This window comes from Salvelinus namaycush, chromosome 6 (genome assembly GCF_016432855.1).
Source record: "Salvelinus namaycush isolate Seneca chromosome 6, SaNama_1.0, whole genome shotgun sequence".
Lineage (NCBI taxonomy): Eukaryota > Metazoa > Chordata > Actinopteri > Salmoniformes > Salmonidae > Salvelinus > Salvelinus namaycush.
The window spans coordinates 640827-667279 of NC_052312.1; the positions used below are offsets into that span (position 1 = coordinate 640827).

The 26453-nt window shown below is 41.1% G+C and overlaps 3 protein-coding genes across 4 annotated transcripts; 2 read left to right on the top strand and 1 right to left on the bottom strand.

Annotated features, from left to right (window-relative positions):
* Positions 1–147: 147 nt before the first annotated feature.
* mfsd8 (major facilitator superfamily domain containing 8) lies at positions 148–12702 on the bottom strand. Of its 2 annotated transcripts, none has more exons than XM_038995790.1 (12): positions 12245–12701; positions 12011–12093; positions 11722–11765; positions 11000–11240; positions 10332–10445; positions 9303–9447; positions 8855–8913; positions 8549–8657; positions 8182–8316; positions 7688–7791; positions 5919–6145; positions 148–946 (listed from the first exon to the last, which is right to left on the bottom strand). In XM_038995790.1, exons 1-12 carry the CDS (start codon positions 12301–12303, stop codon positions 740–742), a joined length of 1527 nt encoding a protein of 508 aa, XP_038851718.1. In that variant the 5' UTR covers positions 12304–12701; the 3' UTR covers positions 148–739. The 2 variants fall into 2 exon arrangements, with proteins under 2 accessions (XP_038851718.1, XP_038851719.1); XM_038995791.1 differs by lacking the exon at positions 148–946 and adding an exon at positions 953–4898 and having other exon boundaries at positions 12245–12702.
* Positions 12703–18872: 6170 nt separating this feature from the next.
* LOC120049441 (myelin-oligodendrocyte glycoprotein-like) lies at positions 18873–21594 on the top strand. The gene is made up of 3 exons (XM_038995708.1): positions 18873–19045; positions 19277–19334; positions 21194–21594. Exons 1-3 carry the CDS (start codon positions 18998–19000, stop codon positions 21592–21594), a joined length of 507 nt encoding a protein of 168 aa, XP_038851636.1. The 5' UTR covers positions 18873–18997.
* Positions 21595–22639: 1045 nt separating this feature from the next.
* On the top strand, positions 22640–24869 carry LOC120049188 (erythroid membrane-associated protein-like). Its single transcript, XM_038995417.1, has 4 exons — positions 22640–22665; positions 23181–23216; positions 23500–23544; positions 23649–24869. The coding sequence occupies exons 2-4, from the start codon at positions 23201–23203 to the stop codon at positions 24629–24631; spliced, it is 1044 nt and encodes a 347-aa protein (XP_038851345.1). The 5' UTR covers positions 22640–22665; positions 23181–23200; the 3' UTR covers positions 24632–24869.
* Positions 24870–26453: the final 1584 nt, after the last annotated feature.

Sequence of the window (26453 nt, forward strand, 5' to 3'; positions counted from 1 at the left end):
TCGGTGTAAGTGTCTTAAGTTTTCAGAACTGTGACCTTAATTGCCTACCGTCTGTAAGCTGTTAGTGTCTTAACGACCGTTCCACAGGTGCATGTTCATTAATTGTTTATGATTCAATGAACAAGCATGGGAAACAGTGTTAAAACCCTTTACAATGAAAATCTGTGAAGTTATTTGGATTTTTACCAATTATCTTTGAAAGACAGGGTCTTGAAAAAGGCAAGTTTCTTTTTTTGCTGAGTTTATTGCCACAATATCACATAACAGGTTTTCCATTATTTCAATAACAAGTGACTCTGTTGGAATCAGTCACTTCAACTACATGCCTGTACATATTATTCAATACTAAAAGTTACCATTATTCAAACCAGTTACAACATAAAATGTAACAAATTAACCGATGTTTAAATCAGTGGTTCCCCCAAAACAAGCCAAGTACACTTTCAAAAAGAGAGAGAGAGCCCATTTTGAAATTGCTTTTCCATACAAAGTCAGAGAAGTAGCCGTTACTGCAGTACAGTTAGTGGTAGAAGTAGTTCCTTTTCAACTAGAGAAGTGACTCTCAACAGCAGTGAAAATAAATGGCCCTACCGTTTTGGTTCTTGACCAAACATCTTCAATATCAAACCTGAGTAACAAACTATAAGGCATTGTGAAACTGTCACCACATCCCCGGCAGCAACTTCATTAGTGAAAGCTTCTCATTTTAGGGTAAAAGTCGACAAAAAGTCTACATTTGTTACTCCAGGATCCTGCCGTGACGCACGGCGAAGGAGATGAGTTTGTGGTAGAGAACCCCCAGGAGAAATATGGCCCCCAGCACCATGACACAGATGAGGCTGAAAGCCCAACGTGGACCCAGGATTGTGTACACCTGGGAGACGAACACGGGCCCCAGGGTCCGGGCCCCGCTACCGGAGGCTGTCAACCACCCCATGTAAACACCCTGGGGGACAGGGGGGAAAAAGACCCACATGCTGTTTATTCCATTTTGTGCACTTTTACACACTGTACCAGTCTAGTCTTTTACACACTGTACCAGTCTAGTCTTTTACACACGCTGTACCAGTCTAGTCTTTTACACACGCTGTACCAGTCTAGTCTTTTACACGCTGTACCAGTCTAGTCTTTTACACGCTGTACCAGTCTAGTCTTTTACACGCTGTACCAGTCTAGTCTGTTACACACGCTGTACCAGTCTAGTCTTTTACACACGCTGTACCAGTCTAGTCTTTTACACACGCTGTACCAGTCTAGTCTGTTACACACGCTGTACCAGTCTAGTCTGTTACACACGCTGTACCAGTCTAGTCTGTTACACACGCTGTACCAGTCTAGTCTGTTACACACGCTGTACCAGTCTAGTCTGTTACACACGCTGTACCAGTCTAGTCTGTTACACACGCTGTACCAGTCTAGTCTGTTACACACGCTGTACCAGTCTAGTCTGTTACACACGCTGTACCAGTCTAGTCTGTTACACACGCTGTACCAGTCTAGTCTGTTACACACGCTGTACCAGTCTAGTCTGTTACACACGCTGTACCAGTCTAGTCTGTTACACACGCTGTACCAGTCTAGTCTGTTACACACGCTGTACCAGTCTAGTCTTTTACACACGCTGTACCAGTCTAGTCTTTTACACACGCTGTACCAGTCTAGTCTGTTACACACGCTGTACCAGTCTAGTCTTTTACACACACTGTACCAGTCTAGTCTTTTACACACACTGTACCAGTCTAGTCTTTTACACACACTGTACCAGTCTAGTCTGTTACACACACTGTACCAGTCTAGTCTGTTACACACGCTGTACCATTCTAGTCTGTTACACACGCTGTACCAGTCTAGTCTGTTACACACGCTGTACCAGTCTAGTCTGTTACACACGCTGTACCAGTCTAGTCTGTTACACACGCTGTACCAGTCTAGTCTTTTACACACGCTGTACCAGTCTAGTCTTTTACACACACTGTACCAGTCTAGTCTGTTACACACACTGTACCAGTCTAGTCTGTTACACACACTGTACCAGTCTAGTCTGTTACACACACTGTACCAGTCTAGTCTTTTACACACACTCTACCAGTCTAGTCTGTTACACACGCTGTACCAGTCTAGTCTGTTACACACGCTGTACCAGTCTAGTCTTTTACACACGCTGTACCAGTCTAGTCTTTTACACACGCTGTACCAGTCTAGTCTTTTACACACGCTGTACCAGTCTAGTCTTTTACACACGCTGTACCAGTCTAGTCTTTTACACACGCTGTACCAGTCTAGTCTGTTACACACGCTGTACCAGTCTAGTCTGTTACACACGCTGTACCAGTCTAGTCTTTTACACACGCTGTACCAGTCTAGTCTGTTACACACGCTGTACCAGTCTAGTCTTTTACACACGCTGTACCAGTCTAGTCTGTTACACACGCTGTACCAGTCTAGTCTTTTACACACGCTGTACCAGTCTAGTCTGTTACACACGCTGTACCAGTCTAGTCTTTTACACACGCTGTACCAGTCTAATCTGTTACACACGCTGTACCAGTCTAATCTGTTACACACGCTGTACCAGTCTAGTCTTTTACACACACTGTACCAGTCTAGTCTTTTACACACGCTATACCAGTCTAGTCTTTTACACACGCTGTACCAGTCTAGTCTTTTACACACACTGTACCAGTCTAGTCTTTTACACACACTGTACCAGTCTAGTCTGTTACACACACTGTACCAGTCTAGTCTTTTACACACGCTATACCAGTCTAGTCTTTTACACACGCTATACCAGTCTAGTCTTTTACACACACTGTACCAGTCTAGTCTTTTACACACACTGTACCAGTCTAGTCTTTTACACACACTGTACCAGTCTAGTCTGTTACACACACTGTACCAGTCTAGTCTGTTACACACACTGTACCAGTCTAGTCTGTTACACACACTGTACCAGTCCAGTCTGTTACACACGCTGTACCAGTCTAGTCTTTTACACACACTGTACCAGTCTAGTCTTTTACACACACTGTACGAGTCTAGTCTGTTACACACGCTGTACCAGTCTAGTCAGCTGAGTTTTTTATTTTTTTTACGTTACACCTGGCATAGTAGAAAAATAAATAGCTTTGGCAGTACACAGTAGGCATCAAGTCATTTGCCGATAATGTTGCTGTTGCAAAGGCTCATGGTAGATATGCACATTTTGAGAATACCGGTGCTGGGTTGAAATAATATGAAGGAATGAGAGACCTGTGGTTGACCTGACGAAGATTTCTGAGAAGTCTAAACCAGACCTGGGTTCAAATATTCAATACATTTACATACAGTAAGTATTAGGATATATATTGAATATTTGGACGTTTATTTGTAAATACTCAAATACAAGTGTATTTTCAAATACAAATATTTAAACACTCCCATGCATTTGAAGCCAGAGCCCGTATCCATAAAAAGGTCCTAAGAATCCTGTTAAAACCTGTTTTTAAGACAAAAAAAACTCCCAGCTGACACGATCACCTTGTCTACTCTTAATTATTGCCTAATATGTTGGCATGCATAACCTTTTTTTAACCAATTCTGATATTTGTTAAAAAATAAATGTTGACAATATTACTGTTATATCAACACACTCATCACTCCTGTTGAACAAATAAATCGCTTTGGCAGTACACGGTAGGCATCAAGTCATTTGCCGATAATGTTGCTGTTGCAAAGGCTCATGGTAGAAACCAGGTTTTTCCTCTACACTGGCCACGCCCCTCCCTTGCAACTTCCCTGTCTCCACTCTGCTCATTAGCACCTTGACTATTTACGCAGCAGTTTCCCCCTCCAGTCTTCCTTATTCCTGTTGGTGAATGCATGGGGTGGCCAACTTTTATGTTTTCCTTTCCATGTTGTGCGCGACTGACAAAGCACACAACATTATCCTGCAGCCTTTCCCCATGTGCAGTAAACCCCCTCTATTTGGATTGTCCTCTAATCATCTGGATTCTTATAACACGAAATGGTGGCACATTGAACTCTGAACCAGTCAAAAACCCTCCTGCAAGAGTCCCCCGTTTTCTATAGTTGTATACCATGTTGCATACAATGTTTGAAAGATCTATCACTTTCATTGAACACAGAGTTAAAGCTAGACTGACATTGCCACCACGAGCAGCACCTGAGAGGACATTGAGATGAGCGAGATGCAACAATTCGCTCTCCCACAGTATCTGCACGGGTTAGCTTCACGCTGTGTACAGCATGGAAGCCACAGGACCAAAAACAGCAGTAAAGTAGAGCCTCTCGCTGAGTCTACCTTTTAACATAAGCCCTAGATGCTTTCAATTGCGAACTACCTGTAGCTCACAGCCCACCTATGATTAGCTCGCCAAACAATTCTGAAAGTATCAGGACAACGCGAGCTCCCAGTTACTATCTAAATCAATGCAACATTGACATTATCCCATCCCTGGTTAGCCACTATTGGTTTAAAAAGCCAAAACCTAACACAATATCTGCCAATACATTTCCAGAGATATTGCTCATGTGTGTGTGGTGTGTGTGCATTCATTTATCACTCTGTATGTAGCCAGTTGATGTCTTGTGGGTTGACACAGAACCTTTCCCCAAAACCATCTCAATTAAATTGCTAGAGGCGCCATTAAAAAGGGCCAGATGGGCAATTAAAGGGGAATTCGAAATAATACTTTTTTTCATTTTTTTCTTTCTCACCTGAACAAAACTGTCTCATGATGTGATTTAAGCATTGATATGGACTTAAAACATCAACTTTAGTTATTGTTTATTAAACATTATTTTCTATCAGCTTTATTGACAAAAAAACACAGTGCACTACTTTCGCTTGTACACTAAGGACCCAGGGAAAAGTTTCAGTTGAGAGGAGAAGAATGTGCCTATTCGAAAGCCAGAAAAAAGAAAAAAAAATCCACGTTACATTTTTTAGGCGTTGTGAGAAATTATTGTCAAAAGAGCAATAGATACTGTTGCATGTAGGTCTGGATTATTTATGGATTGATCATATAGAAATATCAAAATAATCTTTTAACAACTCCTAAACAAATTCCATGTGGCGCAGGAACCACTGACTCACTGTATTTTTCTATATCAACACACCTGCTGGTAACTCTGAACTGGTTAGGACAGCTCATGAGGTCTCTTAAACATCTTTGAACTAGGTTAGGACTCTTATGACTAAAGAGGTTTAAAGCCTAGCTTTTATTTTAACCCTTAACATAAATATTTATATTCTCAGCACTTACGAGCAATTTCCTACTCTGAGATGCTTTGTGGATACGGGCCCAGGTCTGATTGGTCCTGGGGGTATTTTAAATGTATTTGGAAACAAGCATTTAAAAAAAAAAAAAAAAAGTATTTATAGGAAATTGTTTGAAAATACAGTACTTTCAAATAGAAGTAGTTGATTCGGGAACATTATTTGAAAATACCCTAATACACAGAATAAGTATTTAAAAAAACAAATACTTCAACAAGCATATATTTGAATCCAGGTCTAAACATTGCCTAATTTTGTTGCATGAATAAAGCACTCGGCAGCAGCAATATTCTGTGTGCCAGCCTCTCATTCCTTTATGAAAACCTGGCATAGAATATTAAAACACAAAGCAGTAGGAGTCCAGAGAGTCACAATGGAGGTACGGGTACATACAAGCAATAAGATAATTAAAAATCCGCTCTCATTCCAATGAAAATATGGCCTATGAGAGCCCCATTCATGACAATGGACGTACTGTCATTCGGAAGACACCGCCACAGTGGATGAATGAGTTGGAATGCTAAAAATGCTAACAGAGGAGTCTTGGATCTCTCAATGCCCCTTTACTTGGTTCAGTATGATAGCGTTAGCTTCACCGTTGACACATATCTAATTCTGTGTTCTGAACACGTGAACATACCTGAGGCTTGGACCCTAGGATTTTGGAGTAGAGCGTGTAGGATATCACGTTGCAGGCCGGGTAGCCCGCTCCAATGAGGACGTCGGCGGTAAGGAACTGTGCCAGGTGAATGGCGGGGGTATACTGGCACCATGTCTGTTCAGCAGGGCAGCCTGTCGGCTCGAAGGAGCTGTTGGAGACCGGGGTTGGGGCAAACGTCTCGTGGATGACAGTGTTATTCTTGAGGTCTGTGTTTTTTGAGAGAGATAGTGCCTTCAGAAATTATTCACACCCCTTGATTTCCCCCCACATTTTGTTGTGTTACAGCCTGAATTTAATATGGATTACATTGAGATTGTGTGTGTCTGGCTTACATACAATACCCCATCATGGAATCTTGTTTTTATACATTTTTACAAATTAATTAAATATTAAACAAGGAAATGTCTTGTCAATAAGTATTCAACCCCTTTGTTACGGCAAGCCTACATCATTTCAGGTGTAAAAATCTGCTTAACAAGTCACATAACAAGTTGCATGCACTCACTCTGTGTGAAATAGTGTTTAACATGTTTTTTTAATGACTACCTCATCTCTGTACCCCACACAAACAATTATCTGTAAGGTCCCTCAGTCGAGCAGTGAATTTCAAACACAGATTCAACCACAAAGACCAGGGATGTTTTCCAATGCCTCGCAATGAAGGGCACCTATTGGTAGATGGGTAAAAAAATTAAAAAGCAGACATCGAATATCCCTTTGAGCATGATGAAATTATTAAATTACACTTTGGATGGTGTATTAATATACCAAGTCACTACAAAGATACAGGTGTCCTTCCTAACTCAGTTGCCGGAGAGGAAGGAAACTGCGCAGGGATTTCACCATGAGGCCAATGGTGACTTTAAAACAGTCGGAGTACCACTCTTCATATTCTCAAGCATGGTGGTGGCTGCATCATGTTATGGGTATGCTTGTCATCAGCAAGGACTAGGGAGTTTTTTTATGATCAAAAGAAACAGACTAGAGCTAAGCACAAGCAAAATCATAGAGGAAAACCTGGTTCACTCTGCTTTCCAACGGACACTGGGAGACCAATTCACCTTTCAAATATACACTGTAGTTGCTTACCAAGGCGGCATTGAATGTTCCTGAGTGGCCTCTATGGCAAGACTTGAAAATTGCTTTCTATCAATGATCAAACACCAACTTGACAACTTTTGAATAATTGTTTTAATAATAATGTGCAAATATTGTACAATCCAGGTGTGCAAAGCTCTTAGATTTACCTAGAAAGACTCACAGCTGTAATCGCTGCCAAAGGCATGCATGTATTGACTCAGGGGTGTGAATACTTATGTAAATTAGATTTTTTATTTCATTTTCAATAAATAAATTAGCAAACATTTCTAAAAACATGTTTTCACTTTGTCATTATGGGGTACTGTGTGTGTAGATGTGAGGAAAAATAAAACAATTGAATCCACTTTGAATTCAGGCTGTAACAACAAAATGTGGGGGTATGAATACAACAAAAAGCCAAGGGGTATGAATACTTTCGGAAGGCACTGTAAGTATAATGCAAACTGTCTCAGTACCGGTATCTTCATTCCTGCAGTCCTATAGCTCAGTCTATGCTGCTAACATACTGTATTTACAGTTGAATTTGAACACCCCACCCCCCCCCCCAAAAAAAACTATAAGAATTGTGAAGACGGCTAAAATGTCACACCACTGATGTTAAACAACCTTAGGTAAAGGGACAGGTCAAAAAGCCATCGATTCCATACCTGCCCACTGGATCTCAGGGTAATGGTTCCCCCATGGGAGCAGGACAAAGAAGCCACAGAATATGATGGCCAAGCCTCCAAGGAGCACAGGACGATCACCAATCCTGGAAGAAACAGTGCCTTTCATACTCAACGCACAGTCAATTCAACTCTCAATACTATATCCTGACAGTGGCATTCACAATTACAAAAATTTCCCCTCACAGTCAGTACCTGTGTTCATTGTTTTCATTATTATGAAATGAACAGTGAAGTGTTCTACTGTATCTTAGTCTATGCTGCTCCGACATTGCTCGTTCAAATATTTATATATTCTTAATTCCATTATTTTACTTTGGATTTGTGTGTATTGTGGTGAAATTGGTATATATATATATACTACTTGTTAGATGTTACTGCACTGTTGGAGCTAGAAACACAAGCATTTCGCTACACCCGCAATAACATCTGCTAAACACTCGTGTGACCAATCAAATTTGATTTGAACGTCTTACCTTTGAGAGAGAACCTTCACAAGTAGAAACACCAGGATGGACTCAAAGCCGACGCAGGACAGTATGATACCGTTGTACAGCACCGCATCCTTCCTAGTCCAAGAGAACATGTCCATAGATAGGGGTGTGGCTATGCTGAAAATCAACCAATTAAAAGCGTAAGTGTAGAAACCCTCCCACAGATGACACGTGTGGAAAAACAATGGGATGAAATTAGCAAAAATACAACTTGCACTGGTTTTACTCGTGACTTCCGACAGTCGTGTGTTTTCTAAATGATCTTCAAGTATTCAACAAATACTGATATTATTCTTATGCATTGCCGATGATACTACATTATTGGCACGCGACTATAGACAATACATACGTCTCAAAGACTGCAAACATGAACATGATGATGAAAAATAGAACATTGGAGGTCAAGACAGCAACTTGATCAATATCCCCTTCTGTTTCCTGACTGACATCCATTCGTTCTGTAAGAGAAGAGAGAGGATATGGCACTCAACAACTTACAAGCCAAAGCTAGCATACTACTTTATCTTGTTTCAGCTACAAAAGACGCTTAATCTATCCACAACCACTCAATGTTCAAAACTTGTTGAAAAAGGTACGTCCTATAGGTCTTCATGCAAGCTGTTACTAGGTTAAATACTTTTGGGAAAGTATTTACCTTCAGACACATAATTGATGGCTCTGATATGTCTTCCATAGTCGTCAACTTGGTGTTCCCTGTTGAACAGAAATGGGAGTTTTTTAAATTATTTTTATTATTTAACTAGGCAAGTCAGTTAAGAACAAATTCTTATTTACAATGACGGCCTAGGAACAGTGGGTTTAACTGGCTTGTTCAGGGGCAGAACAACAGAATTTTTACTTTGTCAGCTCAGAGATTCGATCTAGCAACCAATGCTCTATCCACTAGGCTACCCTGCCTCCCCCAAATCATGAATCCTGCCTGCTCCCAGCATGGCAGTAAAGAGACCTGTGGTACTATCCACGTCAACATCGTCAGATGAACATATACTTGAACAGATGGTAAATTTACTTGGGTGAAATCCCAAGATGCTAGTTGGATAAATCCAAGATGTCAGTAAAAGTTCAAAATGTAACCTGCTCACCTTAGTACTAATACGACGAGCAGGATATTGATGACGCCAAATAATGCAGCCAGTAGAGCTGGGGCGGTGTACATATTCAACTGTAGGTCAATTACCTTCACGCTAACACCCTGTTCACCAATAAATGACAAACCGGCCTGGAGAGCTGAAAAAACAAATTCAAATATATTACACCTTAGCTGCTGTCTAATGAGCTTTTTCCACTATGACGTCAAGTTGTAAACAATGATCTGTTTGGGGGGGGGGGCTCAATACAGTTACATATCAGAATATTGTTTTTGATGATTTATCATAGACAACATCGCAATATTATTTTTGTGCTAGTCGGCTGTAGCTGCAGCAAAACTCCAGTATTTCTCCTTCATAGCTTGTTCTCCATCTTCTTTTTAAAACAGGGAGCTCATTTATTTTCAGCACTTTATTTCCACGACTGATCAAAAACGCATTATCCTGGCTCTCTCTCTCTCTCGTCTCTCTGCAGCAGACATATGGTGAGCAATATGTTTACAAGATCAAATCTCAATGAAATCACAGTGTCCAATCACAATACATATAGAATCGTGAGAATAGCTATACATATCGTGTCGGCACCGAAGTATGGTGACAATATCGTATCGTGAGGTCCCTGGCAATTCCCAGCCCTAGTAAACACCGCTGCTAGTACAGAGATTATCAAGAGATTAGCGTGGTACAATGTCAAAATTGAACAAATTGGTTCCGTTTTTTTTGTAGTTTCCGATTTGTTGTATTCTCACTTATGTCATAGTTCAGTTTTACCGCAGATCGTCACACTCGCTAATCAACTGCTGAATCCCTTTCTGTTGACTAGTCTTCACACCTCTCTCAATTGACGTAGCCTTATAGCGAAATAGGCTCACTGTGTCTGAACATACTCGTATAGTTAATACCTAATGCTGACAATGTGCACTTGCGCAGCGTACCAGGTCAAGCATACAGTGCTCCAATGTAGAAAGACAGCCAACGCTCACTATGAGACTGAGTAATGGGGAAAAGGGAGAACAACCATACCTGGACCCAGAATGAACCCCAGAGCCTGACAGGCACTTGTGTTAGCCATAGCACTGTTCCTCTCCTTCAGTGAGGTGGCTCCAGCAACATAGGACCTCACAACAGCTACGTTCCCTATCAACAACAACAACAAAACAACAGGACCAACAACCAAATATTAGACAAGCACGTCCAAATTAGATTTGTTCCAACAATACAGGTGGGAGAAAAAAGGGGCAATGTTCCTGGAGTGTCACAGGTACTGCATGGTCCCGTGTGGCTCAGGTGACAGACCATGGGGCTTGCAACGCCAGGGTTGTGGGCTTGATTACCACAGGGGACCAGTACAGGGGGGGGGGGGGAGTATGAAAATGTATCCACTCACTACTGTAAGTCGCTCTGGATAAGAGCGTCTGCTAAATGACTCAAATGTAATAATTGTCTTACAACGAGGCACCACACCTGACCAACTGAGCTAATTGATCAGTTCAATGATTGCCAAAATTCAACACACATTGGTCTTCCACGTTGGTCAAACCAAAAAATATCAGGGTTGCAAAATAGCAACCCAGGGTAGCAAATCAACAAAACAAAAGGAAATCTGAAAGCACAAGTGTGCAGTGAAAGAGCCCCTTGACTTTGACTGGTGATACTGTATTACATCTGACTAAACCAGAGACATAGCCTACCTGCTCCAAAACCTACTAAAGCTCGAGACATGAGCATGTGGTATTTGTTCTGTGATGTGGGTAGGTAGATGTAGGAGTAGTAGATGTTGGCTGTGACGTTGATGAAAATAGAGCAGGCCAGCGGTTCTCTCCTGGGTCTGTGATTGGACCAGAGCCCAAAGAGGGGGGACGCCAGCATCTGGCCCAAGCTGTAGGATGCCACCACCCAGCCCAGGAAGCTAGCGCTGGCACTGTCATCAATCTAGACGGGCAGATAGAGGAGATTTGACAGGCGATAACGGGATCAAAACCGCAATGGCGATGTCTTTGTGGTCAACCACCGTGTCAGTCATGCGGTAGATTGTGGTTTGGACATGAGCTATGTGCGCATTTATCTCTTATTTAACCATTCTAATTTCTTTTGTCTTTTGCATGCACTATGATATTGTCACAGTTTTAAGGATTATTTCAAGAGCTTCACATTTATATTTCAAAAGGGAGAGGGTGGAATAGCACACCTACAACTTCAACAGAAACATGGCGTATATACAGTGTTCTGGCATTTCTAAGAAATAAAACAGGGAGGTTCTTCTTTGCTATTTTTTTTCTTTCTCACTTCTCCTTTTCAGCTCTAAAATTGGACTTAAGTGAAATTAATAGTATTGAGTATGAACAAGTTAGTTGGTTCTTATATTCAACCAAAAAGTTGTAAGACAAGAGCAGGAAAACAACATCAACCTCACCTTTTGCAGATACGGCCATACTGACGTGATGACAATAGTGAAACCTAGAGGAAGTCACAAATAATTAAGCCTAGGCTATATCCATCGTTAAACATGTTGCACAGCATAAACACAGACTAATCAATGTTACATACCATTAATAGTTTCGGGCTATGGTTAACATCTATGACTCACACATCCACGACTAACAACTTTCCCAGGGGCAGTTACTGGTATCCTTTCAGTCTTTCACTTTTAAAAAGGTAGGCCATGTGTCTAGGATAAAATAAATGGTATCAAATTTGCTTACCAACGCTGCTTAGAAACATTGTGAAGTACATTACACGAATTGACCGCCATCTACTCTTGTATTCATCATTTTGGGAGTCATCACTAGACGGAAAGGACAAACTACATAAGCTCGACAATGACAGAACAACATGATTGATCACGATTGAGGCAAGTGACAAATGTGAACTTTGGGAGCATAAACAGTAAAGCTGTATGGAATCATAACTAAACGTTAGTCTGCGCTATAACCCACCTGCCAGAATCATCTTTGAGCAATGGCGTATTCTCTCCGGAATCCATAAATTGAGACATCGCTGATTTTACGTTGTACTGTCACCAAATTTGAAGGTGTCTAGACGTGTGGTGGGTCATTTATTAAGTCGCCATGTCTCTGGGAGATAAAGTTAGATAACTAGCTAACGTTGTCTCTGGGAGATAACGTTAGATAACTAGCTAACGTTAGTCCTACTTGGATGACAGCTACTGCTATATTCACTTAAACGACATCACATAATTGAACAATTTGTACGATTAAATAATGATGTTAAATTAAAAGATGACTCTGGAAGTCTGACAAATTATGCTAAAGTACAACGATTACAGTAGCATTGATTGCAAACAATATTTGCATTCACTGTCCGTTGACGTGAAACGTCAAACTGTATTATTTGTCAACACTTCCTACGGTTCTTCTTCTTCTTCTTCTTCCTTCTTCGGTGGGTTTTATCGGCGGTTGGTAGCCAACGTTATGGTGCATGACCGCCACCTACTGTACTGGAGTGTGGGCTAGAGACAAGGAGGATCTAAATCCTATCTGCCATCCCCGTTGCTCTTAAAAAAGATAACAAAATATTTGAGACTATCTAATGACGTACTACTCAATATACTCCTTAAACTAATTTCCTGTATCCCCTTCTCGCTCGATCTCTGCCTCTCTCTTTCCCTCTGATACTGCCCACACTGCAGCAATACATGCTCCACGGTCTCTGTTTCCTGGCAATAATCACACTTTCCTGTTGGATGCTTCCCTATCACATTTAATCCCACCCTTAATCTCGTAAAAAAATTGCCTCCTCTCTTCTGTCCCTTCCTGCCGTCCTCCCCTCCCCGACTTTCCTCTGTACTTGAAATAAATGCCTTCCCATAGTATTTCTATTCCACTGCTCCTGCCATCTCTGCACCATCACTGTCTATATCAGACCTTTTGCCTTTCTCATTGAGACTACAACATCCCCACTACTAAGTGCTTGTTTAGCCAGTACATCAACTGCCTCGTTCCCCTCCACCCCCACATGGGCTGAGACCCAAGTAAATCGTATCTGTATACCCATCTGTCTAATCCTGCCATGGGTTTGTAGCACCTCGTAAAGCAGGTACCTACATGTACAAATGACCTCAACTAACCTGTACCCCCGCACACTGACTTGGTACCAGTACACCCTGTATATACAGTAGCCTCTTTATTGTTATTTTATTGTGTTACTTTTTTATTTATTTTTTACTTTAGTTTATTTGGTAAATATTTTCTTAACTCCAGGACACTCTTGAAAAAGAGATTTTAAATCTCAATGAGCCCTTCCTGGTTAAATAAAGGTTAAAACAAAATAAAAATAAGAATAAAACTCTTCTTGAACTGCGCTGTTGGTTAAGGGCTTGTAAGTAAGCATTTCACGTTAAGGTGCTACACCTGTTGTATTCGGCGCATGTGACAACGTTTGATTTGATTTGTCTGCTACCTGAGCTAAAGCTGGAGACTCATCAACACTGAACATGAATCAGAGCAAATGACTACTGTGTCTGGCTTGACTTTCTCCACCCACTGCAACGCCAAGAGTATGGCCATCAGCTCCACCGTATATTCAGCCAAATGAGCTGTTTATTTTTTATTTTAACCTTTATTTAACTAGGCAGGTCAGTTAAGAACACATTCTTATTTACAGTGATGGCCTACCAAAACGCAAAAGGCCTCCTGCGGGGATAGGATAAAAAATTCAAAATACAATAAAAATATAGAATAAAACACACATCACGACAAGAGAGACACCACAACACTACATAAAGAGAGACCTAAGACAACAACATAGCATGGCAGGAACACATGACAACACAGCATGGTAGCAACACAACATGACAACAAAAACGTAGCAACACAACATGGCAGCAGCCCAACATGGTAGAAGCACAAACATGGTACAACATTATTGGGCACAGACAACAGCACAAAGGGCAAGAAGGTAGAGACAACAATACATAATGCGAAGCAGGTGCAACTGTAAGTAAGAGTATGCATGATTGAGTCTTTAAATGAAGAGATGGAGATAAAACTGTCCAGTTTGAGTGTTTGTTGAAGCTTGTTCATTGCTAGCAGCAGCAAACTGAAAAGAGGAGCGACCCAGGGATGTGCTTTGGGGACCTTTAACAGAATGTGACTGGCAGAACGGGTGTTGTATGTGGAGAATGAGGGCTGCAGTAGATATCTCAGATGGGGGGAGTGAGGACTAAGAGGGTTTTATAAATAAGCATCAACCAGTGGGTCTTGCGATGGGTATACAGAGATGACCAGTTTACAGAGGAGTATAGAATGCAGTGATGTGTCCTACAAGGAGCATTGGTGGCAAATCTGATGGCCGAATGGTAAAGAACATCTAGCCGCTCGAGAGCACCCTTACCTGCCGATCTATAAATGACGTCGCCGTAATCTAGCATGGTCATCTGAATCAGGGTTTGGCAGCTGGGGTGAAAGAGGAGGGATTACGATAGAGGAAACCAAGTCTAGATGTAAACTTAGCCTGCAGCTTTGATATGTGCTGAGAGAAGGACAGTGTATCGTCTAGCCAGTACTCCCAAGTACTTGCATGAGGTGACTACCTCAAGCTCTAAACCCTCAGAGGTAGTAATCACACCTGTGGGGAGAGGGGCATTCTTCTTACCAAACCACATAACCTTTGTTTTGGAGGTTTTCAGAACAAGGTTAAGGGCAGAGAAGGCTTGTTGGGCAATAAGAAAGCTTTGTTGTAGAGTGTTTAACACACATTTCGGGGACAGGCAGTGGCTGAGACAGCAGATGTTCTGACTTTATACACTGCGCTCTTTGAGAGAGGTGGTTAGCAAACCAGGCCAAAGACCCCTCAGAGGCACCAATACTCCTTAGCCGACCCACAAGAATGTAATGGTCTACCGTATCAAAAGCTTTGACCAAGTCAATAAAAATAGCAGCACAACATTGCTTAGAATCAAGGGAAATGGTGACATCATTGAGGACCTTTAAGGTTGCAGTGACACATCCATAACCTGAGTGGAAACCAGATTGCGTACCAGAAAGATTACTATAGACATCAAGAAAGGCAGTCAGTTGATTATTGACAAGTTTTTCAAACACTTTGTAATACGTTTCCTGACTGCCACCTCACATTCCTGCACTACAAATGCTGACCCAGTACGTCCTGTCCTTGGATCTTTTGAACCATCTGTGTAAATGGCCACAAAATCCTGATACACAGTAGTATCCAGATGTCTCTTAAACAAATCAGATGGATCAACACTCTCCCTATCTTTCTGTAGTCTACTCTTCTTCGGTGAGGTTTAACTGCGGTTGGCATCCAATATCTTGCATTACTGCCGCCAACTGAACTATAGTATAAATCTATTACACTTTGTGATACAAAATGGGAACAAATCAATAAACATACAAATATATGTTTTATTACCCTACCAACTAACCCTACACTCACTAAAACCCATCACCTTATTCCACTACACGATCTGATCCTGCCCCAGGCCAATAGCCTGAGAGGACGGGAACACACTGCAGTGTGGGCGGTATCAGAGGGAAAGAGAGAGGCAGAGATCGAGTATGAGCGAGAAGGGGATACAGGAAATTAGTTTAAGGAGTATATTGAGTAGTACATCATTAGATATAGTCTCAAATATTTTGTTATCTTTTTTAAGAGAACTCAACGCACACTGTAACTCTTCTGAAGTCAAATCACGTACCCCCCTAGTACTTCTCTGTAGCTGCCACCACAGCATCTATTTTCTGTGACTTAGGTTCCATCTCTAAGGTACAGTTGATAATCATTGCTATGAACGCTATGAAAACAAACCATATGGAAACATGCACTCGTTGGCCTATCGCTCTGTTCTGGCACAGATCTACTATTCACAGGGATCCTCTCAGAATCCCTCACCTTGGATCCACCCTCCTCTACTTTCTTCAACTGCCTCAACATACCACATCTTCTGTACTACTCTGACCCTGGCCACCTCAACCTGCCTCTCTCGCACTGGATACCTGCGATCCCCAGCAACATTGTCTCCCCCAAAGTTGACATACACAACTTCTTCCACTGAAACATTCCTCTGTCCCATGTTCTTGTGCACAATTCCCACATCTTGGCTTCGTGACACCTAGAACACCTCCAATGTATTTGGCACAAAAGCTCTAACAGTATAACTTATATATCCAAACATTACTTGGTCAGGTAATGACTCTGACTCTGTTTCACCACGCTCCCCACCGGGTCTGCGTAGCGCCAATTGGCGGGCATCACAAACACCAGGAATCTTCAACTTACATGGCTCCACCTTCACACTTAACACTACCCCAGAAATGACTGCCTTCAACGGTGCCCTGTACATAAGCGCAAAGCAAGATACAAGTAGTGGTGTAAAGTACTGAAGTAAAAATACTTGAAAGTACTACTTAAGGAGTTTTTTAGGGTATTTGTACTTTACTATTTATATTTTTGACTACTTTTACTTTTACTTCACTACATTACTAAAGAAAATTATGTACTTTTTACTCTATACATTTTTCCTGACAACTAAAAGTACTGGTTACATTTTGAATGTTTAGCAGGACAAGAAAATTGTCTAATTCACACACTTATCAAAAGAACATCCCTGGTCATCCCTACTGCCTCTGATCGGGTGGACTCACTAAACAGAGAACATCCCTGGTCATCCCTACTGCCTCTGATCTGGTGGACTCACTAAACAGAGAACATCCCTGGTCATCCCTACTGCCTCTGATCTGGTGGACTCACTAAACAGAGAACATCCCTGGTGATCCCTACTGACTCTGATCTGGCGGACTCACTAAACACAGAACATCCCTGGTCGTCCCTACTGCCTCTGATCTGGAGGACTCACTAAGCAGAGAACATCCCTGGTCATCCCTACTGCCTCTGATCTGGAGGACTCACTAAACAGAGAACATCCCTGGTCATCCCTACTGCCTCTGATCTGGCGGACTCACTAAACACATGCTTCGTTTGTAAATGATATCTGAGGGTTTGAGCGTGCCCCTGGCTATCCGTAAGTTGTTTTTTTAAAGAAAATGGTGCCGCCTGGTTTGCTTAATATAAGGAATTTGAAATTATTTATATAGTTTTGCTTTTGATACGTAAGCATATTTTAGCGATTTACATTTACTTTTAATACTTAAGTATATTTAAAACTAAACACCTTTAGACTTTTACTCAAGTAGGATTTTACTGGGTGACTTTCATTTTTACTTGAGTCATTTTCTATTACAGTATCTTTACATTAACTCAAGTATAACAATTAGGTACTTTTTCAACCACTGTGTTTCATGCGTTGCATTTCACTCTGATTTAAAAAAAATAAAAAATAAAAAAAACTCTAATTGAATTAAAGGTGGTAATTCACACCAGAGTTTGTCTTTCAGCTTGATCCCTCCGACTGTAAAATAGATGTTCTTCATTTAATACAAATATATAAATGGTCTATACCTGACCATTCAACTGTACAACAATATGTACACTGTATTACAATAAAAGTAATTTTTTCAAATTATTTGAGTGATTGTGTTTTTTTAAGATAACATCAATTATTGCTATTGCTATTCTTTACATAATGGCCTGGAAAGATGTTGGAGAAGTGGAAAGGTAAAAGGACCAATCAGTAACGCTCGTCGTAAGAAAGAGTGGACCAAACCGCAGCGTGGAAAGTGTTCATGATATTTATTTTCAAGAAACACTCAAACAAAAATAACAAATTCAAAAACGAACGCGAACAGTTCCGTCAGGCACAGACACTAAACAGAAAATAACACCCCACAAAACTAAAACGGAAAATCACAACTTATATATGATCCCCAATCAGAGACAACGATAGACAGCTGCCTCTGATTGGGAACCACACTCCGCAAAACAACACAGAAATAGAAAACATAGATTTTCCCACGGAGTCACACCCTAACCAAACATAGAGAATAAATAAGGATCTCTATGGTCAGGCCGTGACACAATCTGCAATTGTTACATCCATTTTTAGACTTTTAAATTAAAGATATATAGGTCACCCGTTGATTCTTGAAGAATATAACATATTAGAACCCAAAATTTAAAGCTAGTATTTGTAAACAAACAATGTATATCCTCAACATGGTTAACATTTGGTATTATGGATTCATAACTCTGTCTATGAATTTAAGAGTGGTTACATTTTTCCAGCCCAATCCCTCGGATGTTTATCAAAAACTGTCGAGATGTCCACATAATGTGAGGAAGGAGGTGGGTTTTGGCCGACATTCTGCACATTTTCTCATCAATTAAACATTTGATCTCAATGCAGTGTTCTGTTCCCAAAACTATAATCTGTTACGAACAGAGGACGAAGTTTTATAGATTTGACCTTTTGCCAAAGTATTAAACAATCTAGCTGTTTAGAAGGAGTGCAAAGGCAAATTGAGTTATTGCAAACGCGCCATCAGAGTAGTCGTTCCCTGAAGGAAATATGCAGATTAAATATATCATCTTTGGTGATACAGTATATTTGAAAAAATTCGAAAGTGAAAGTCCTGCGACAGATAGGCACAGCACGTTTATTGTCTAACGGTCTTGTCGGGGGAAGATCAGGTCTAGTTATTCGCACAAGTGCGATTGAGATATTATATGATAACGGATTATTAGCATTATTTTCTGAACTAATATTTCCCGACTTCATTTGGACGTCGTGATTTTTCAGAGATTTTACGCACGACATGTCACCTTGCGTTATTGAAAAAGACAGCTCCAGGGCCCTGTATACAGTAAGTAGACCTTCGCTTCTATAGGTACCTCGTGGCGTAATGTGCTTTACCTTTGTCTCATTTGTAATAAACTATTGCGGAAATACAGTATTTAAATGATTTTTTGCGACGATCGACCATAGGCTAATCAATATATTTTAGATTGCTATTTGAAGGTGAAAGTAATATGTGCCCACGTACGATAGACAAGATTTCCACATAGTGAAATTAACTATTTTTCATTCTCTTCAGGTTATGTGGTTGTGCATATTGGCAGCTTGGTGTGTGTCTCTCTCCACTGCCACTTCTGGTGAGTAGCCAAGACTAGTAGTTGCGGTTTAAAATCTTTACTGAATTATAACAGTGATTAAATAAAGGAACTGTAATATATTAATTACTATATTTGTATAGGCCTATTTAGAATCTTTTGCCGGCGCAATTCCTTCCCGTCACACCGACACCGACATGTTATTCAATTATTGCACCCACACTGTTCTCCCGCGCCAAAGAGGGTCTGCGTTGCCAAAGGCACGGAACCCAAACCGGATGCGCGCGTGCGCCATCGTGCATGTATTTTGTTCCCCTACACCAAACGCGATCACGACACGCAGGTTAAAATATCAAAACAAACTCTGAACCAATTACATTAATTTGGGGACAGGTCGAAAAGCAGTAAACATTTATGGCAATCCTCTTTCAGTCACCCACATGGGTATAACCAATGAGGGGATGGCACGTGGGTACCTGCTTCTATAAACCAATGAGGAGATGGGAGAAGCAGGACTTGCAGTGCTGATATCTATTTTATCCCTTGGCAACGCAGACCCTCGTTAGCGCTGCAGTCTACACCGCTGGCGGTGCACGCAGGATGGTTGCAAAATAATTTTGAAATCTATATTATTCAATTATTGCACCCACACTTCTTGCGCGCTCCAATGAGGGTCTGCGTTGACTAGAAACAATTATTTTGACCGTTTTATGTGTGGATTAATTGTCGTAGTAGAGGACCTTGTGCATTTCAGGTAAAATAACACCTCAATGTTTATATCCCAGGACAAATAGCTGCTAGTCCTGCCTCTCCCATTTCCTCATTGGTTTATAGAAGCAGATACCCATGTCCCATCTCCTCATTGGTTTATAGAAGCAGATACCCATGTCCCATCTCCTCATTGGTTTATAGAAGCAGATACCCATGTCCCATCTCCTCATTGGTTTATAGAAGCAGATACCCATGTCCCATCTCCTCATTGGTTTATAGAAGCAGATACCCATGTCCCTTCTCCTCATTGGTTTATAGAAGCAGATACCCATGTCCCATCTCCTCATTGGTTTATACCAATGAAAGACGTCAGTGGTGGTAATACACCTTTTATGAAAGTTAGTTGCCAACCACCATCTAAGTCCAAAGAAGAAAAAGCCTGAAAGGAGGAGAGATGACTAGAAACGATTCTGTTGACCGTTTTATGTGTGGTTTAATTGTCAGAGTAGAGGACCTTGTGCATTTCCGGTGAAACAACTCAATGTTTATATCCCAGGACAAATTAACGAGCAATAGCAAGCTAGTTAAATAGGACAAATTAGCTTGCAACTGCAAAATTCCGAGCTAAATTGCCAGAAATGTTTAATGCTTTTCAACCTGTCCCCAAATTAATACAATTGGTTCAGAGTTTGTTTTGATATTTTAACCTGCGTGTCGTGATTGCGTTTTATGTGGGGGAACAAGATACATTTATGCACAATGGCGTGCGGCCGGTGTGGTTGCAGTGTTAGGCAGGGTTTATAACTTTGTGGCTGCGGTATCTAGTGACAGTTTTCTTGCTTTGCAAAGCGGCCTGATCCCGCAAGCTTATATTGATGTTGTATCTGCAGCGTGAATCAGTCTGGTATTTACGAGGCTACCAGTTTGCTATTGGATGTTACAAATTTAAAGATATCGAATCTTTGGATACCAGAACACAAATGCCCTGTAGGCTATATTTTGGAGTTGCCTTGAGATGTATTTTACAAAAAACAAACAACACATTTCTGAGGTTTATACTTTTAGCAACAATAATAATAATAATAACTTTATATAACTTATGGCATTTTAAACTCACCAAGTTAAAACAAAGTAAAACAGTGTAATCAGAAGATGGTGATAGTTTGAACACCTTCTTCTTCCTGTATCAGACATTTTCACATGTTCGGTACCCGAGGATCCGGTCTTGGTGCGGTTGGGACATGTTGCCACCATGCCATGCTGGCTCACCCCTTCCACGAACGCAGAGGGTCTGGAGGTGCGTTGGTACCGGCCCAAAGATTTCGACAACCCGGTCTTGCTCTACAGCGAGAGAAAGATCCAGGAAGCCTCACAGCAGTCCCAATACGTGGGCCGCACCTCCCTAGGGCTCCGGGAGGTTACGTCAGAAGGGCTGAAGGGAGGGGATGTGACCTTGAAGCTGGTTAATGTCACTCTGAGAGACCAAGGGGAGTATGTGTGCTACGTCAGCAGTAACCAGGGCTATGAGACTGCCAGTGTCTTTCTCAACGTAACTGGTGAGTTCATTCAAGCAAAACATATCCAGGAATGATGCTACAGAAATGAAATGATCTTCATCATTCTTTCACAAATAGTTGAATTAGCTGAGGTACAAAATTGAATACTATTTTTTTATTTGAGGCTCTCGGAGACTTGACATTATTTAGTTTAATCCCCTCAGTCTTAATGTGCACTTAATCTCCTTAACAGTGATGGGCAGCCCTCCTCTCCTCTCAGCAGTCAGAACAGATGCCGACTCTGTGAATGTGAGCTGTGTTTCCCATGGATGGAAGCCAAGGCCCAGGCTACAGTGGTCAGATGGGAGGCAGACTCTGAAACCTGAGAAGCTGGAATACAGCAGTGGTGCCCATGGTCTGGTGTCTGCCCACAGCTGGGTCCTCTCTTCCCCCTCCAGTGCTCCCTGGGTATCCTGTTCTCTGGTTCTGTCTGAAGGGGAGGAGTTGGAGGGAAGAGTGGACCTACGGAACCTTGGCTCTGTACCAGGTAAATAAGGATAATAACCGTGTTTCTTTCTGCTATGAGCATATGCTGATCTGGAACCAATCACAAGGTGTGTGTGTGTGTGTGTGTGTGTGTGTGTGTGTGTGTGTGTGTGTGTGTGTGTGTGTGTGTGTGTGTGTGTGTGTGTGTGTGTGTGTGTGTGTGTGTGTGTGTGTGTGTGTGTGTGTGTGTGTGTGTGTGTGTGTGTGTGTGTCCACCAGTTTGTTGAATTAAATAAGGGATACCTTCTTTCCACTTCCAGAGACTTCATCAGGACTGCAAACAGCTGTCATCATTTTATCTCTGCTTCTGCTCCTGTCAGTTGTCTTCGTCGGTGTACTCTACAAAAAGAGAGGTCAGGGCTGTGTTTTGGTTTGATAGTTATACTATATATTGATAAGCATACAATGCCATGAAAATGTTAGACTGGGTCAAATTTGAACTTGAGCCTAAGAGGGTATGGAATCCTCTTTCCACCATATTTGGATTACCTACATGAGAAAACATTAGGCAAGTCATCAAGTCATCTCCTAAGCCCACCTTTATCCCTCCTATGATTGGATTGAAAACTCATGTGTGTTTTGCTTTTCAGGAAACAAATCAACACATGTGCCTAATGGAGGTAAGGAATCTATTTAAACACATCACACTTTTCAATGTCAGTGTTCATGATTTGATTTTCAATGCTTAACTTTATAACCATGTGTCCTAAATGTTGTGGTATATTATAACTAGGTATAATTGTAACTAGGCCTACATTGATCCTGTAAGAGAATACAATTAAAACTCTAAATTAGTACTAAATCAAGTCAATGGACACTAAATTATAAACACTACCTATGGACCATATTCAGTGCGTTCAGTCACCGCAATGTAAGAAATTCCTTTATCATATGGCAAATATTGATCCAGAATACTTACTGTACAGAATACATTAAACATTTTCCCACTGTCACTGTTTTTCTGTAGATATAGAGACTATGAGACAAGCTGAAGGTAATCTATTTAGACATTTTCCAGAGAGAATCTGAATTTATTTTGATTTTGCCTTTCTTTATCATATGGCAAATATTGATCCAGAATACTTACTGTACAGGATACATTTAACATTTTCCCACTGCCCCTGTTTTTCTGTAGATATAGTGGACATAGAGACTATGAGACAAGCTGAAGGTAATCTATTTAGACATTTTCCAGAGAGAATCTGAATTTATTTTGACATTGCCTTTATCATGCAAGGTGCTATCTAGAACCTAAAAGGGTACCCTTTGAAGAACCATTTTTGTTTCTACATGTAACCCAAAAGGGTTCTACCTGGAATCAAAAGGGTTCTCCTATGGAGACAGCTGAAGAACCCTTTTTTCTAAGAGTGTATAGCAAATATTGATCCCTAATACAGAATACTTACTGTTCAAAATACATTTATCATTTACCCATTGTTCCTGTTTTTGTGTAGATTTCGTGGATATAGAGACTATAGAGACTATGAGACAAGCTGGAGGTAATCTATTTCAAAACATTTCTGATACATTCTGATTATTATCATTATTGTTGTTGTTATTACGATTCATTGGCATCTCCTAATTCTGTGTTTGTCCTCAACAGTGGATGTCACATTGGATCCCAAGACAGCTCCTCCTTATCTGACAGTTGGTTCAACTGGTAAAATTGTGAGAGACAGTTTATATAATCCATGTCCTCCAGGTGAACATGCTTATATACTTGGAACACATGGTTTTACCTCGAGCAGCAATGCTTACTGGGAGGTGGGACTGGGTGATCAGAAGGTAGGCGTTAAAGAATCCTGGTGGGTTGGACTGGCAAGTGGGTCTGTTAAAAGACAAGGTGATGTACCAGCCACACCTTCCAATGGTTTCTGGTTCCTGTCCTCAGACAAAGAGAAAGGCTTACGGCTTAATATGACCCCCAACATCCTACTTCCTGCCAATCCTAGACCTCAGACACTAGGGGTGTATTTGGACTATGACAAAGGAGTACTCTCTTTTATCAATGTAAAAGACAATAAACATATTGTCACCGTGGGAGCTATGTTCACAGGGGAGGTGTTTCCTCTTTTTAACCCAGGTAAAGGTGACAGAGCCCCTATGACGATATTAGATGTCAGCCACTATAAAACAGAACCTGGACAAGTGACGGTTTCTGAGACAGAGAGACATGAAGAGACTGAGACTGATCGTGACCAAGCCCCTATGACGATATTAGATGTCAGCCACTATAAAACAGAACCTGTAAAAGTGACTGTTTCTGAGACAGAGAGACATGAAGAGACTGAGACTGATGGTGACCAAGCTCCTATGACGATATTAGATGTCAGCCACTATAAAACAGAACCTGTAAAAGTGACTGTTTCTGAGACAGAGAGACATGAAGAGACTGAGACTGATGGTGACCAAGCCCCTATGACGATATTAGATGTCAGCCACTATAAAACAGAACCTGGAAAAGTGTCTGTTTCTGAAAGAGAGGGTAATGTCTCTCCTCCTGCTGAAGAGGCTGAGACTGATGCCCTTCTAGCTTCTAACCAAAGTCGCAATCATCAGACTTCTGAATCCAAAGACAGTCTTTAAATGTCTGTGAATAAACTAGAGCACTATGTATTAACACATTGTTTTGTGTATCAAGTGCACTTCATATTAGGGTGAGTACAGTAGTATTCTGTACTGGTCCAATTCATCATCATCTCCTTCCTCTTCTCCTTTGTCTGCAGTACAATTTGATTTGGTTTGACTAACATGGAACCATATGATTGGTGAAAGCAGTGTAGTAGATGGATGGATGGATGTAGTAGATGGATGGATGTAGTGGATGGATGGATGTAGTAGATGGATGGATGGATGTAGTAGATGGATGGATGTAGTAGATGGATGTAGTAGATGGATGGATGTAAAGGATGGATGTAGTAGATGGATGGATGTAGTGGATGGATGGATGTAAAGGATGGATGTAGTAGATGGATGGATGTAGTAGATGGATGGATGTAGTAGATGGATGGATATAGTAGATGGATGGATGGATGTAGTAGATGGATGGATGTAATGGATGGATGGATGTAGTAGATGGATGGATGTAGTAGATGGATGGATGTAGTTGATGGATGGATGGATATAGTAGATGGATGGATGTAGTAGATGGATGGATGTAGTAGATGGATGGATATAGTAGATGGATGGATGTAGTAGATGGATGGAGTTGATGGATGATATTGTAGATGGATGGATGGATATTGTAGATGGATGGATGGATGTAGTGGATGGATGGATGTAGTGGATGGATGGATGTAGTTGATGGATGGATGTAGTAGATGGATGGATGTAGTAGATGGATGGATGGATGTAGTAGATGGATGGATGGATGTAGTTGATGGATGGATGGATGTAGTAGATGGATGGATGGATGTAGTTGATGGATGGATGTAGTTGATGTATGGATGTAGTAGATGGATGGATGGATGTAGTAGATGGATGGATGGATGGATGTAGTGGATGGATGGATGTAGTTGATGTATGGATGTAGTAGATGGATGGATGGATGTAGTAGATGGATGGATGGATGTAGTTGATGGATGGATGGATGTAGTAGATGGATGGATGGATGTAGTTGATGGATGGATGTAGTTGATGGATGGATGTAGTAGATGGATGGATGGATGTAGTAGATGGATGGATGGATGGATGTAGTTGATGGATGGATGTAGTTGATGTATGGATGTAGTAGATGGATGGATGGATGTAGTAGATGGATGGATGGATGGATGTAGTAGATGGATGGATGGATGTAGTTGATGGATGGATGGATGTAGTAGATGGATGGATGGATGTAGTTGATGGATGGATGTAGTTGATGTATGGATGTAGTAGATGGATGGATGTAGTGGATGGATGGATGTAGTTGATGGATGGATGTAGTTGATGGATGGATGTAGTAGATGGATGGATGTAGTGGATGGATGGATGGATGTAGTGGATGGATGGATGGATGGAGTAGATGGATGGATTTAGTTGATGGATGGATGTAGTAGATGGATGGATGGATGTCTACTTGGTGTTTGGTTTGACCATCCTTTGTTTTTCACAGCAGTGCAGAGAACAGGAGACAGTTGAGAAGCTCCTTCAATAGAGTCACTCTCTATAGTGTTCACTGATTGTTATTGTTATTATTTCAACGGTAGAGCCATCTGGTGACATTTAAATTGAAACCGTAGATTTTTCCCTGTTACAGTTTGTAATATACTGCTAACTAGAAAATATCAGATTATACTGACTGGTGCCAAGAGTATGTGCATTTAACATTTCACTGATAGTTATGTATACATAGAGAATCCGAGCTTCTCTTGAAACTGTTTGTTGAGACAGGCATGGTTTCACATGCTTGGGCTCTCCACTTGTACAA